Source organism: Strix uralensis, chromosome 1, assembly GCF_047716275.1.
Source record: "Strix uralensis isolate ZFMK-TIS-50842 chromosome 1, bStrUra1, whole genome shotgun sequence".
In the NCBI taxonomy this organism is placed as follows: domain Eukaryota; kingdom Metazoa; phylum Chordata; class Aves; order Strigiformes; family Strigidae; genus Strix; species Strix uralensis.
The window spans coordinates 33,964,442-33,977,650 of record NC_133972.1 but is presented as its reverse complement, the minus strand read 5'-3'; the positions used below and the strand labels follow the sequence as shown (position 1 = coordinate 33,977,650).

At 35.0% G+C, this 13,209-nt stretch overlaps 1 protein-coding gene across 4 annotated transcripts in view; it reads left to right on the top strand.

The window, feature by feature from the left end:
- Nucleotides 1–13,209, top strand: part of TAX1BP1 (Tax1 binding protein 1) — a 65,816-nt gene that overhangs the window by 42,985 nt on the left and 9,622 nt on the right. For 3 of the 4 annotated variants that reach the window (XM_074862014.1, XM_074862003.1, XM_074861993.1), the window contains 6 exons: nt 226–319; nt 1,671–1,789; nt 3,011–3,136; nt 3,700–3,771; nt 10,469–10,643; nt 10,985–11,133. In XM_074862014.1, coding sequence (XP_074718115.1) covers nt 226–319; nt 1,671–1,789; nt 3,011–3,136; nt 3,700–3,771; nt 10,469–10,643; nt 10,985–11,133 — 735 coding nt within the window. The remainder of the gene's footprint in view (nt 1–225; nt 320–1,670; nt 1,790–3,010; nt 3,137–3,699; nt 3,772–10,468; nt 10,644–10,984; nt 11,134–13,209) is intronic. The other variant, XM_074862009.1, reaches the window with a different exon arrangement.

The following is a 13,209-nucleotide window of genomic DNA, read 5'->3' as shown; positions in this document are numbered from 1 at the left end:
TTCTAGGGAAAAAAAACTCTATAAAGTAAGATTATAAAAATCATAGTCTGAGGCAATTTCCGTGTTAGTAGAATTAAATGTGTTTGCATATTTATTATTACCTCCTGTTTTAATGAGCAATTCTCTCTAATCCAATTTTGGAGGAAATGATAATATAAGATATGTTACTTTGTGCTTGGGCTTTCATTTAATTAAATACCAAAACAAACATTTCTTTTCACAAAGAAAATTGCAGGGCATCAACAGAAACTGACAGATGCATCTAACAATGAGACAGCTACTGCCGTTGTTACAGACAAAAAGTTGTCTGCATCTCCAGGTATCAACAGCTTTAATTTTTTTCTATTTGTATCAGCCTGAAAGTGTTGTCTATGTGAAGTAGTCCCTAATAGTATTTCTACTATAAAGTAGGTGGACTTGTTCTGTTTAAGTTAAAGCAATGATTAGAAATGTGAAAATTCATCTAAAAATCTTGTGTCTTGCAAGTGGTAACATTCATAAATAACTTCATGTATCTTTTTCAAAACAGTTCCGTTGATATTTGTTAATGTCAGTGGGACTGAACTCTTGAATTTCTACTTGATAGTTAACAGAGCTGGTTTTGCCAAGCTAGTAAACAATTCATTAAAAAAAAAAATCCTCCCCAAATTTGCAAACTGTGTACAATAGCATGGTAATTTTGCAGTTGTGTTGTAATGACTATCCACTGTAGCGTTCTACTGTGAAATCAAATCCACTGAAAAGTTCTGATGATGTGATGGCAAGGTCAAGTCTATAGACTATTTGCATGATTTATAGGCAGTAGTGGTTTATTAGAAAATGTTTAACTAGATTACAATTCTTATGAACTGTTATGTTCTTACAAAACTGATCTTCTAGAACATAAGCATGTAATAGGTTAAAACTAAGGAATTCCCTGTGGTGGTGAGACACTGGAACAGGTTGCCCAGAGAAGCTGTGGCTGCCCCCTCCCTGGCAGTGTTCAAGGCCAGGTTGGACGGGGCTTTGAGCAACCTGGTCTAGTGGAAGGTGTCCCTGTCCATGGCAGGGGGGGCTGGAACTAGATGATCTTCAAGGTCCCTTCCAACCCAAACCATTCTGTGATTCTGTTACTCAAATTGATAAATGCCAGTAAATGCTGACTAATTTTGCATTCCTTTATAATTCACACATTCTTTCTGTCTATAGAGACTATAGGTTGCAATTTCTGTCAGTTTCCTCCTGTTTTAAGTAAATACAAGTGTTTCCTAAAACAAATAAAATCCCAGCAAGTTCAGTTATAGTATGTGATGGGATGAAGTAGATTGCTGAGGCACTTCATGTTTTTACAGAAAAATAAAACCTCTAGTATGATATCCCAACGTATATATTCTGGTGTTAACTTTCTTGGGAGCCAAGGGGAGAGATGTCTGTCTTTTTTTTAATGTATGTGTATATTTATGTTCATCTTCAGAGTGTGAAAGAACTGGACACAGACATGCCAATATGACTGCTGATCTTGTATCACTAGCCACATGATACTGATTGTCTCTGGTTGACTGTTTGCTTGGATAACGTGGCACACTCTGTCCTTGATTCATTGTCAAATATGGCCTGTCATCTCTCTTACACAAACTTACTTTATGGAACAAAAAAAATCAATATTCTTGTTTTTTCTTCAATGTTCACAGTTAGCCCCATTTCATCTGACATAGTTTCGGAATTCATGGTAAAGGAGCAAGTACGTGAAATGAATAAAGAAATTGCTGAGAAAACAGAGAAGTATAAGAAATGCAAGCAAATGTTGGCAGTAAGTAAATGGCTGCTTCGGAAAGCTGAACAGAAAGTAGCTATAGGTGATAAGTCTTAAAACCACAAAGCCTACCCAGCTGAGTTGCCTTGCTTGTTTGATACACTGTGATTATGGTAGAAGTCTTAACATTAGAAAACACATTTTTATTAAGTCAGCTTTCAATTACTTGTGGCGTTAGAGGGTTCAGACAAGGACCCCTAAGGAAAAACCCAGATGCAGTAAAACAAATGAACAAACTACTACTACTTCTGTGTTTAAGGTTTTGAATACTTGTGCATTATATTTTAAGTGTAATTGCTTTTATAAATCAAATACAACATGTTGCTATAAGCCAGCTGATGTCTGGAACAAGTATAGCACTGTTTATCTGATAGGCTGTTCAAGTGTAAATTCCTCCAAATCTGACTGTCCCAGGCTTTTACAGTGTTTTGACATCTAAGTGGATGCTGCCTACTAGCTTGGGCTCAGTCATACATAAAAGCATTTATATCTGGACAAAAGTTAGCACCAGTAGTGCTGTAGCCACAGTAGTAATTTCCTTCAAATATTAATACCTGTCAGTCCTAACATGATTTTCATTTAATCAGTTTGGACGTATGTATGATGATGGAATATTGCTTCAGTCATGCTGATGAAAATTAACTGTTGTAGAATTGTTTAAGAAATGCTTTCTGGGTGTTGTCTTGTCTCTGTTCATCTTGTTTGTCTATCACAATTTAATGTGCTCTCCAGGATGTAACAACTGTCCTGTAATTCTTCTCATTGCCCTGTCTATGGAGAGCCTGTGTTAAATTCTGCTGGCTATTTCTTCTATAGTGATGCTTGAGGAAAGCTTTGCCTTTGACCTTCTGGATGAAAAATATTTAGGTTGTAAAAGTTGCATGGGGGAAGGTTTTGTATTGAAGTGAGACACTTGAAAGGATAATAATGATTACAGTGTAGTATTAGATAGAAAGAAACTCAAAACTGTGAAGCTAAAGAGGAGTATCAGCTTGCTGAAAACTCATGCAAGAGTAGAGTATGTATTGAACATAATTTATGCAGTGTTCAGTGCTCTTGTCCTCTCCAAAGTCTTGAACCAGTCTTGATTTCTTGGGGAAGCCATTTGTAAATGGTCTTGTTCTAAAAGCATGGAGTTACGTGATGTCATTGTTGGGGGCAGGAAGGGAGATCTTTTAAAACTGTAAATTTTTCATGCCATGGTATAAACTACTTTAGGACGAGAAGATGAAATGCAGTGTTTATGCTGATGAACTAGCTAAACTGGAGCTGAAGTGGAAAGAACAAGTGAAAATCAATGAGGGTATAAAATTACAGCTAGCAACAATGGAGGATCAATATAAAGTAAGTTACAGATTTTGTTTATGACAATGAATGGTATCCTGTTCTTAACGTAGTCGCTCATTTCTAATAGTTGGAGTAATGAAGAGTTTTAATGGGGAAAAAATAGGGAGGAGGAGGTTTTGGTTCTCTCAGTTCTGTGGTGGGACATAAAAGCTGGAGAGAAGTGAATGAAATAAATCACTGAAATGCCAACAGATTCCTTCAGAAATAATGAGATGAAGCTTGCAAACCTTCAACTGTTTCTGGGCAGTGGTGTTCCTCCTGCCGTTAGTATCACTGACATTACTCCTCATTTTTAACTTAGAATTTTAACATTCCACAACTGTTCTCTGAAAGCTGGCAAGGAAAGGGTGCTAATACACTGCTGTTATCCATTAGATAAACTTACGGAGCGTTGTTGATTTTGATTTGTAGTAGTACTAGATGATGCATGTAACTATAGTAGACAAAATTATTTCCATCTGAAAGATGAACTTAATCACTGAACTTTATGTTTTCACAATATAGCATGCAGGGAAATAGTTTCTATTCACTAATACAGGTACCTTAAACTTTTCATATAGGTTCAGCTGGCGGAAAAAGAGAGACGAATAAAGGAACTGGCATCACAGTTGGAACTCTTTACCAGTGAGAAGGTATTGTCAGGATTCCTGTTAAATTTTGTAAATTAACACTTGTGATGCTCTTTGGTTTGAGGAGTTTCAATTTATTTTTAAGCGAGAATTTGTTTAACCTTTAAACATACTTTTTCATATTTGGATATTTTGCCAAAATGAACTAGCATTTTAAACTACAAGTTCTGTTAATAATACTAATATATTTTTTTAAAAATGTACACCATAGTATACCAACTTGCCAAAACTGACTCGGCCTTTGAAAATATTGTCATTTATTGTTCTGTAATACTGTTCTAGAATACTTTCTACATATATTCTAACAAAAATGTTATAGTGTCAAAAATTTTTTCTTTCTTCCTGTCTAGAATGGTATTCCATCCAGGATCTAAAATAATTATTTCTGTTTACAGATAGGGATTACTCCCTGTAATTTAATAATGTGAGATTGCAGCTACCTATACAGTTCACAGAACAGAGGAACTCTACCAGTTCTTGTCCTATACTCTTTTCTCATCTCAGCAGCATCACTGTTTTTCTACAATTTTGCAGTGAACTTCCAGCCTCCTTCCTGCTTTACTCTTACCTCCTAGTGAAAGAGGTTCAGCTGCGTTGTGGCTAGAGGCTTAGTGCATGTGCTACTTGGCCAAATAGGAAGGATTTTGTGGAGCTCATGCTGTAGCCTTTCTGTGCTCTAAGGGAGCATCAGTTAACAAAACTTGCAGGAATCTTATTTCTTTGTGAAGTGCTAAGGCTTGGACAACAGGCCCAAGCCAGAGTTGACCTATAGATGAATCCTGTATGTTTTATAAATGATAACCATTGTGCTAGTAGGTATTGTACTAAGTTATAACAGCCCACTTATGCTGACGTAGAAGGTGCTAAAGCGTTGAAATACTGAAGCCTGAACAACAGGCCCCGAGCTGAAGCTGCTAACTTAGCATGTAGTCATTAACAAAATATGTAAACTCACTAGTGAAAGATGCAGCTTAGATAGAATATAATCAGTAGTGAGGATGAAAGGCCGAGAGAATGTATCCAACTTTCCTTTCTCAGTCTTCTTCAAGGCTGAGAACCCAAGTATTTGGCCTGTTGTAAATTCCCTTGGTCTCACCCCCTGAGCCCTGGCCAGGCTTTGGGTGGAATCCGACAGGAGAATAAAACCAGAAATTTTCCGCTCAAAACAAAGGTGCCAGTTATTCTGGCTTGCCAATCTCTAGTATATAAGGCTGGACCCGCTTGCAGCGACTTTGGATGCCTCACCTATGGGTGGGCGCACCACGAAGGACTTCCTACTTGCCGGGAAGGGCTCTCCAAATCCTCGCTGTAACCGGGGCTCCCCAGCGACTGCGGATCTGGATGATGGTAACGTATGCAAGTGGTGATGGATCTTTCTTAATCACTATTCTCTCTCTCGCGTAGTAATGATTTGATGCGTTACCCTATATTTTTCCTATTTGTTGCTTTAGGTGCATTATTCTGCCTTTTCTTACTGCATGTTTTCTGTATTACTCTGTTACATTATTTAGTTATCACCAGTAAAATACGCCTGCTCTTTTCACTCTGGTGTCTGAGTTTAATTGGTATCCTTAATCAGTGAAACACTTTGAGACAAGACTCTCTCCCTGATGCTTTCAGGAGTTACTGGCTGACAGGCAGCACAATTAGTAAACCTTATTCCCTTTGGAATCCTGGCATAAAACATGAATAGTACATACCTAGCTTGACAGTTTATTTTTTCCATCACTGGTTAGGACTATTTTTGCTTTTATCCAGTATTGTCCTATAACTAGAGATGTAGATGTTTCAGGAGTATAATCTCTACGTTTTTCATGATGTGTGCATACAACCAAATCTTTTTGACATCTGCAGTTCTCTTATTGACTGCTTGTAATAATAAGAGCAGCTTGACATGTGACAGTAGTGACTTTGGTAAACTACAACTGGAAGAATATCTTTATCAGAAAAGGATACACAAACAGCACTCTGATTTTTAAATATGTGATAGAAAATGGACTGCTACTTTCAAGAGTTCACTGTCTAATCAAATTCATTGCCATTGCTATTAAACCAGACATTCTGAAATATTAATGCTAATGTTCTTATGTCAGAAGTACCTCTAAGGTATTGTGTAGCAATTAATCAAAGCTAGGTTTTACTGAAAAGTGAAATAATAAAATGTTTTTATTACAATCAGTTAGTATTGCATGATATTGTGGAAAAGTTGATTGTTCACTTTACTTAAAAAATCCAGTAGTTTTAGTAAAAACAAGAATTTGCGTACTGATAAATTGAAATGAAACTAATTTCAGATTAAGCTAGTTAAATGTTTTGTAACATTCTAGATTCTCAGGTAGTTGGTATTTAATTATTTTTTTTTTAACCAAAGATGTAATTTTTAATAGATGTCTCTCATTTTTTCTATTCAAAAGAAAGCAAAATAAAAAAATGAGTTTTGATGAATGTAGTTTAGCTGGAGGGAGTAATTTTAAACACCACACGTAAGAACAACTGTAATAACAATGTATGGACCTTATAAAAGCTTGGGACTTTGATTCTTCTTTGTAATGTAAGTATCTGTAAATTTGGTCGACAAAGTGCCTTGCTAGCCCGCAACCATGATTTAAAAGGTTAAACACAGTATAGTAAACAGTTTTTCAATTTATACTCCATTATTGGTGTTTGTTTATAAATGTCACCAAACATAGCATGCTAAAAATGTTCATTTGCTGTCTCTTCAAACCTATAAAATTATCTGGTTTCTATTTTATTTACATACTTATATAGCATATGTTTTTTTAAAATCAGTCTACCCTAGCTATCCAGCTTCTGGCTAAGACTATTTTACAGCACCTTTTTACAGTCACTTTGATCTACATTCTGTTTTAATCTTATGTGATGCTAAAATTAAAGTATTAATGCAACAGCCTCTCATTCTAAACTGCTTCCATATTGCAGAAGAAATTGATTTTAAAAAGGAAAATCTTAATTTCACTGATAATTAATTGTTCTTGCTTTGTACTGAGTAAAGATGAATTATTTGGATTTTACACGCTCACTAAAACTTTAAGATGTAATCCTAACCATTTAACCCTAACCATTTCAATCATACATGCAATTTAGTCTATAAATCTAAAGTAACGCTAGCATAGTTTTATATATTATCTACAGGAGGATATTTTACTTGGAGGGTGTTAGGCAGAAATTGTGTTGTCCTGTATTAGAAGGTTTTTCTAAAAGAAAATAAACACTGCTGTGTTTATGGCCAGTGCTCTAAAAAAGGGAACTTTCTGTAAGCTGCCTTACCATTTGGAGATAGTGCTTTTTCCTTGTTTGAAAATGACTTTATGATGTTGCTGTTGGAGTCTAAACATTTATGTCTGAAACCTGATAGTAAGTATATACCAATAAATGAATAATTTCCATCTTTACTCATTTGAGTGATGTTTTGTTTTCAGAGCAGTTATTGCCACTTGATTTTTGCATTTTTGTGTTCTAGAGTTTGGGCTGAAGTTGACCTGTTTTTAAGAAAAATATATTTGAGTTGTGCCTTTTAACTGAGACATTTTACTTCTCATGTAGTTAAATTGGTAGTTGAAGTCTTCGGTTTTACGTTTCAATTTCAAGTCTTTTGAGGAAAAGGCACGCTTCCATCTTTGAGGTTTTTGTTAACATTACGTTAGCAAATATTAAACATGAAGAAAATGCTAACCAGAAAGAACAAAACTATTGGAAAGCATATCTCCCTGAACAATTTATTTTTTAATGATTATTTTTATTTTTACATCTCTGAATTTTTTGCTTGGTTCTGAATTGTAAATGACACATTCCTTTGGATATTCTTGGCGTACGTGCTTTCTGTCCCTTAACCCATTTTATTAAATGGAAGGATGAGAAGGACTTCTTTGGATAGATTACAGCTGATGCACTGATCACACTTAAGTCACTTTAATTACTGTCTTTTAACATATATATTGGCTTAGAGTTTTAATGGTTTGTAAGTTATAAAATCCCCTTAGTAGTTTATAATAATTATTATCTTTATATAATATATGAAAGAACCTAGAATTTGAAGTATATTATTTTTGAAGAATTCTGTTTGAGCTTTTCTGGAAGAATTAATTGTCTTTCTGTTACAAATATTTAAAGAACAGAATTAAATAAAGCAGGCCATTTAAGCCTCTCAATAAATTCAACAATTTCATATTTTGGACAGAAACACTGAATTTTGGAAATAAGCTACACACAAACCCTTGATAAACTGTAAAGATACATATATAAAGTAGGTGAGGATATGAAGAAGGAGGAAGAAGGATGAATTAGAACTTTGCTCATTAAGTTCATAGAGGACAAATTACTTTTCGCAGGAAGTGTAATAACTTTAAAATCTGTGTGTGAAAATACAACTTCTTGTGGATTTAAAATCTACTCGTTTGTAACTAGGCAAGTGCAGTTTTGTTCCTTACGATGCTTGTAGTATAAATATTATTTGAAATAAGTAACCTGGTCTGGGTTATGTTTATGCAAAATAGCACTAATTTCTATTTGTTAACATAAATGGAAAATACCAACCTTGAGTTTTACTTCCTAGAATCAGTTGTCTGAATTTTGTCAAAGATGGAGATCTAATCTATCAGTCTAGCAGTTAGTGTTGAGTTCACATATATATTCAGGGGCCTTTGCATGATTGCTAGTGGCATGACCACCATACCTAGGTTATAGTACAGAATGATAGAGCAAATTGTCTTCAGTGTGACCCATTTCTAAACTTTTATTATCCCAGTGTTTACTGAAATCCTGTGGATGTAAAGTATATGTAGTGTGGTCTCCTCCAGCTGTTCATCAAGTTAAAAATCTTGCCTGGTATTTCAACAGAGTTGTCACACCTGTAGTCCATTCTGGCCTTGACAGGAGAAACCTTTTCTCACTTGTTTTCATTCAGAAAGTGGTGTAGGGTACACAGCATTTTCCTAGCCCATTGTTTTGACCGTCAGCCTCCACTGCATTTATCAGGAGTTATGTGTTACGGTTTCAGGATCCTTTCCAGATCTTTCCTTACCTACCATTCTGTCTTATTTGGTGGTCTTATTCAGATATCATGAACTGATCTGTAAGACCCCGCTTCATCATTTTTCTGTTACGTTTTCAAATGTGCGTACTTGTGCACATTTTTCCATGCTATTTGGTTACATTTTGGAGAGAGATTTTCACTGAGTAACAGTATTTTCTTCAGGGTGCTCCTGCAAACTAGCCTTTCCCTCATGCCCTCTAAGCAACTGACAACTTCATGCTATTGATGTAGAAAACACTGCTTAACATGTTGACCAGTCTCATTACTTTTATTCTCCTTTTTTTTTCTCCCTCTCCCTTTGATTTACATTTAGATTGTAATTTTTTTATAGACTACAGTCTGTCTTTTTTGAATGTAAGAACAAAAAGGTACCATCTGGGTTAAGTCTGCTTTACAGTGCAGCTCGGAAGTGTTCTCATGTCTTCAGTCATTGCAAGCCACAAACCACTTCTCAACGTTGCAGATAATACTGTATATTAATTGAAAAAACAAACATCCCTTTTTCCTTCTGTTCACAAAAAGCAGAAATATGCAAAAATTTCAGCTATGTTATCAGTGACTAGGATAAGGAAGTTTTTTGCTATACTTGGTATAAAGGTAATAAAAATATTTTGATACAGTAGTAACAACTAAAAAAAACCCTAATAATTACAAGTGGAGCATGATCGCCAAGCAGAATCACAAATGAGGACAAAATTGTTGCAACTGGTTTGACATACTTCACACATTCAAAAATTGATTTTTAAAGGAGCTGAGAACAAGGAGAAGTAATGGATCTTTGCCTCTGTAGGTGTAGTTTTAGGTGAATGTGTTTGACAGTATCTCTGCACTTGAACAAAGTAATTTTTTTCCAGTTTTAAACACAGCTACATCTAACATGTCTGCAAAGAATACTTGACTGTGTATGCAATTAAGGGTAACTCTAAGAAGGTTACATTGTAGGGAACAGGAGACTGCTTATAATTCTCTGGTTTCTTTCCCTGTATGTGTGTTTGCATGTGAAGGATATTGACCAAAAGTTTGTTCTAACATTCTTCATTTCCTACTGAAAGTGACAGCCTTGAGCTCAGCTAATGTTAAGTTACACTTCATGGAGGTCAATATTCTGCTGTTAGATATCAGAAAGGATCCAGTGCAATGTACTTAAGTTTTTAAAGTATCTGCCACTCACAAATTCATAGGGAATTATGTCAAGTATGTACATATATGTACTTCACATACTAAACCAGTACATTCTTGAATGGTATGGTATGATATAAAAGAATTATTTTTAATTTTAACTTTTAAAAACTTATTCTCACTGGACATTATCTTTAGTTGTTGTTAATCGACCCATTATTTACCTATTTAACTGATTCTTCATTGTAAAAAGGATGCATGTATTTCTTGAAAAATGTGGCAGTTCTGTTTATGTAACTTGAATTAACTGATGACAAAATGAGAAAAATTTCTTTAAAATGTCTTATTTGTATTTTCTTCAATGACTATTTTTGGTATGTATGGTATATTTAGCACTAGATCAAGATGAAAAGACAGCTGGAAGATTAGCAGATGTATTTTTAAAAATAAAGCTAATTATTTCGTAAAATTTTCAAACTTTGCTAGGACTCCATAGATTAATTAAATTTTAAACTTTGCATTATTTAGGAACTTGGCAGAACCTCAGGAAATCAAGCTGGAAGGATGATGGAAGGACAGATTTCACAACAGACATTACATTTTCGTAACCCATATTCAGAGGAAAATGGACCAGTTCCTACAGTGCCAAGTAGACTGCCAGTATTGCAATATGGAAACCCTTATGCAAGTCAGGAAAGAAGAGGTAAGTGAATTCCACCACTCCTCCCCAATATAATTTCCCTCTCACTGTTTCAAAAGCAATGGCTCATTTAATGCCAGTTAAGTACTAACAGTCTTTATTCTGCTGTACAGAGCCTTTATTGATTGACGAGAATCAATAAAGTGCCTTTATTTTGCTGATGTGAAATCAGTAAGGTAAAGTTTTAAAGAAACACCTTTTGAAAAAGGTGATTTCTCTTCTGTTGTTTTATATTATCTAAACTGAAAATGTGTTTAAGTTGATTCTTAAATGTAAGGTAGCACCTCTGTATCTCAAAATACAAACTTTACTGAACAGCGATGATCTAATTAATTTTTCTTTAGATGGAGCAGATGGTGCTTTTAATCCTGATGACATCCAAAGACCACCTGTTAGAACTGCCTTTTGGGAGCTAGAAGACGATGTAGTGTGTAGTCAGCCTTCACGCAATCTTAGTCGGCCTGATGGTTTAGAAGATCCTGAGGACAGCAATGCAAGTTACCCTTTTTATTACTTTTTTTCCTTGATACTAACGAGTAATCAAGAGTTGCACCTAGGTTTTCAGTATCTGATAAGCCCAACTTATTGTTATGTAAATCCAAAATTAAGTTTTCTTTTTCCTGAACAACATTTTAGGTGAATTCTGCTTGCTTTGAAGGACAAAACTCTGCACATCAGTTGATGATAATACACTTGTTCCCCCAGTCTCTTGAGTTACTGACAGCTTGTTTTGGTATTAGGACAGTAGCTTCTTAACCTTTTTAAATACTGAAGTAGAAAAATCCAAGTAATCTCAACTCATTCTGATTTTTCTCTCCTGTGTGGTAGAATGAAGGCTCAAAATGCAGCCATGTCTTACTCATTTTATAATTTGTATGTAGGAACTAAATTGTAGCAGGACAAATAAAAAAATTAAAGGATTCTCATAGCAGTATCTTCAGTTAAATGCTGAAATGAAGTTTTGTATCCCCTTAGGTACTTTATTCTAACATATTAATCTTCTGTCTTTTGCAAATCTGCATTTATTAATTTCCATTTAGAATGTTTTTTGCTGTTAGACATGTGTTTGGAAGAGCTAATTAACTGTTACCTAAAGCTGATTAAACAGGAAGTGACAGATCCTTCCAGATTTCTTTTTCAGGGCTTTGTATGTTTTAAGTGGAAACTGGTTAGCTTTTCTTTTTAGTACAATTAACTTGCATGTTCAAGTACAAAAAATGGCTTTAGTAGGTGGGCTTCTGTAATAAACTGGACTGTATGTCTTTTGAACAGGAACAGACTTACTATTTTGAATTCTAAGTACTCTTGCACCTTCAAAAATATTAAACAAGAAATACCTTTCTGCAAAGTATTGTGCTCTTTGCAAGTACAGTGGTATCATGACCTGTTTCTCACTTAGTCTAGTTTGCCACATTTAATTGCTATTAACCTTTGCAGAAACTGATCAGTGTTCAGACAGGCATGATTTTAGCCCTGGTGCTCAGCACCTATAATGGAGAAAAATGTATTTCTCCCTCCTGCCTTTTGCCCCCAGTGTCCATTACTGTGAATAATTAGAGAAACTGTCAGAACTTTTGCAGCCTGTTCAAGATCTAGAATGTGAGCTTAATGCTGTTGCCCACCTTTACTTCACATTTTGCATATTTAATCTGATCATTCTTGACGTAGATATTACATATGACAAGTTCTTCTCTTCTTTAGTCATCAGCTTCAGTTTAATTAGCAGGGTGTTCTTTCTGATCTATGTGCTTTGCCCTCTTGCAAACCCAAGAGAAACAGTGCTAGAGTCTTGTGCTCATTTGCTGACACACATTGGATTTTTGTAATGAGATGGAATATAACAGGCTTAAATAAAGTTCAGCTTGAGAAAAGGTGCCTTTAAATCAAATAATTTATATCTTTATTTTTTTAATTTCAAATAAGAATCAGTTGCTTACTCCTCCGCAAACAGACTGTATGTGTAGTGTACGAGTTTACATGGAAATGAGTAGTTGCAAGATTCTTTCTAGAGAGACTTAGTAGTATGACAGTTATAAAACAGTTCGAATGCAGTATTTAAAGAAATAACCAGGGAAAACTTCCATATATGTAGGTAATTAATTATAAAGGAGACCCTGTCATTTGTGCAGAAGGAACAGCAAATACGAAATGATAATATAAAGAGTCACCATTTGTTGTACTGTGTTTTAAAGTAAGCTGTTTTAGAATAAGATGTAGTTCTCTACATTTTTAACCCAGTAAGATGTAGTGTCTTTTGTTGGAGGAGGATTCCCTCCAAGAAGAAAAGGACTGGTAGTCTGCTGCTTTGTTTAAAGTATTACCATTGTATGGACTTCTGTCGTCTTCCTCTCCACTTTCCTGTTACTATACGTTATGTTAGTTAAAGAACTTGAAGGTGTTGTAGTCACTTCCACCACTTCATGGCTGGTTTGGTGGTGGTTTACCCATGATGATGAACATGTCTATGTTATTTGTCTAAGATGACAGTTCTTTGAGACCTTGGGCCAATATTATGATACATAGGAGAATGAAGTAGAGGTTGTATACGCACAACTGTAAACTTTCAGGT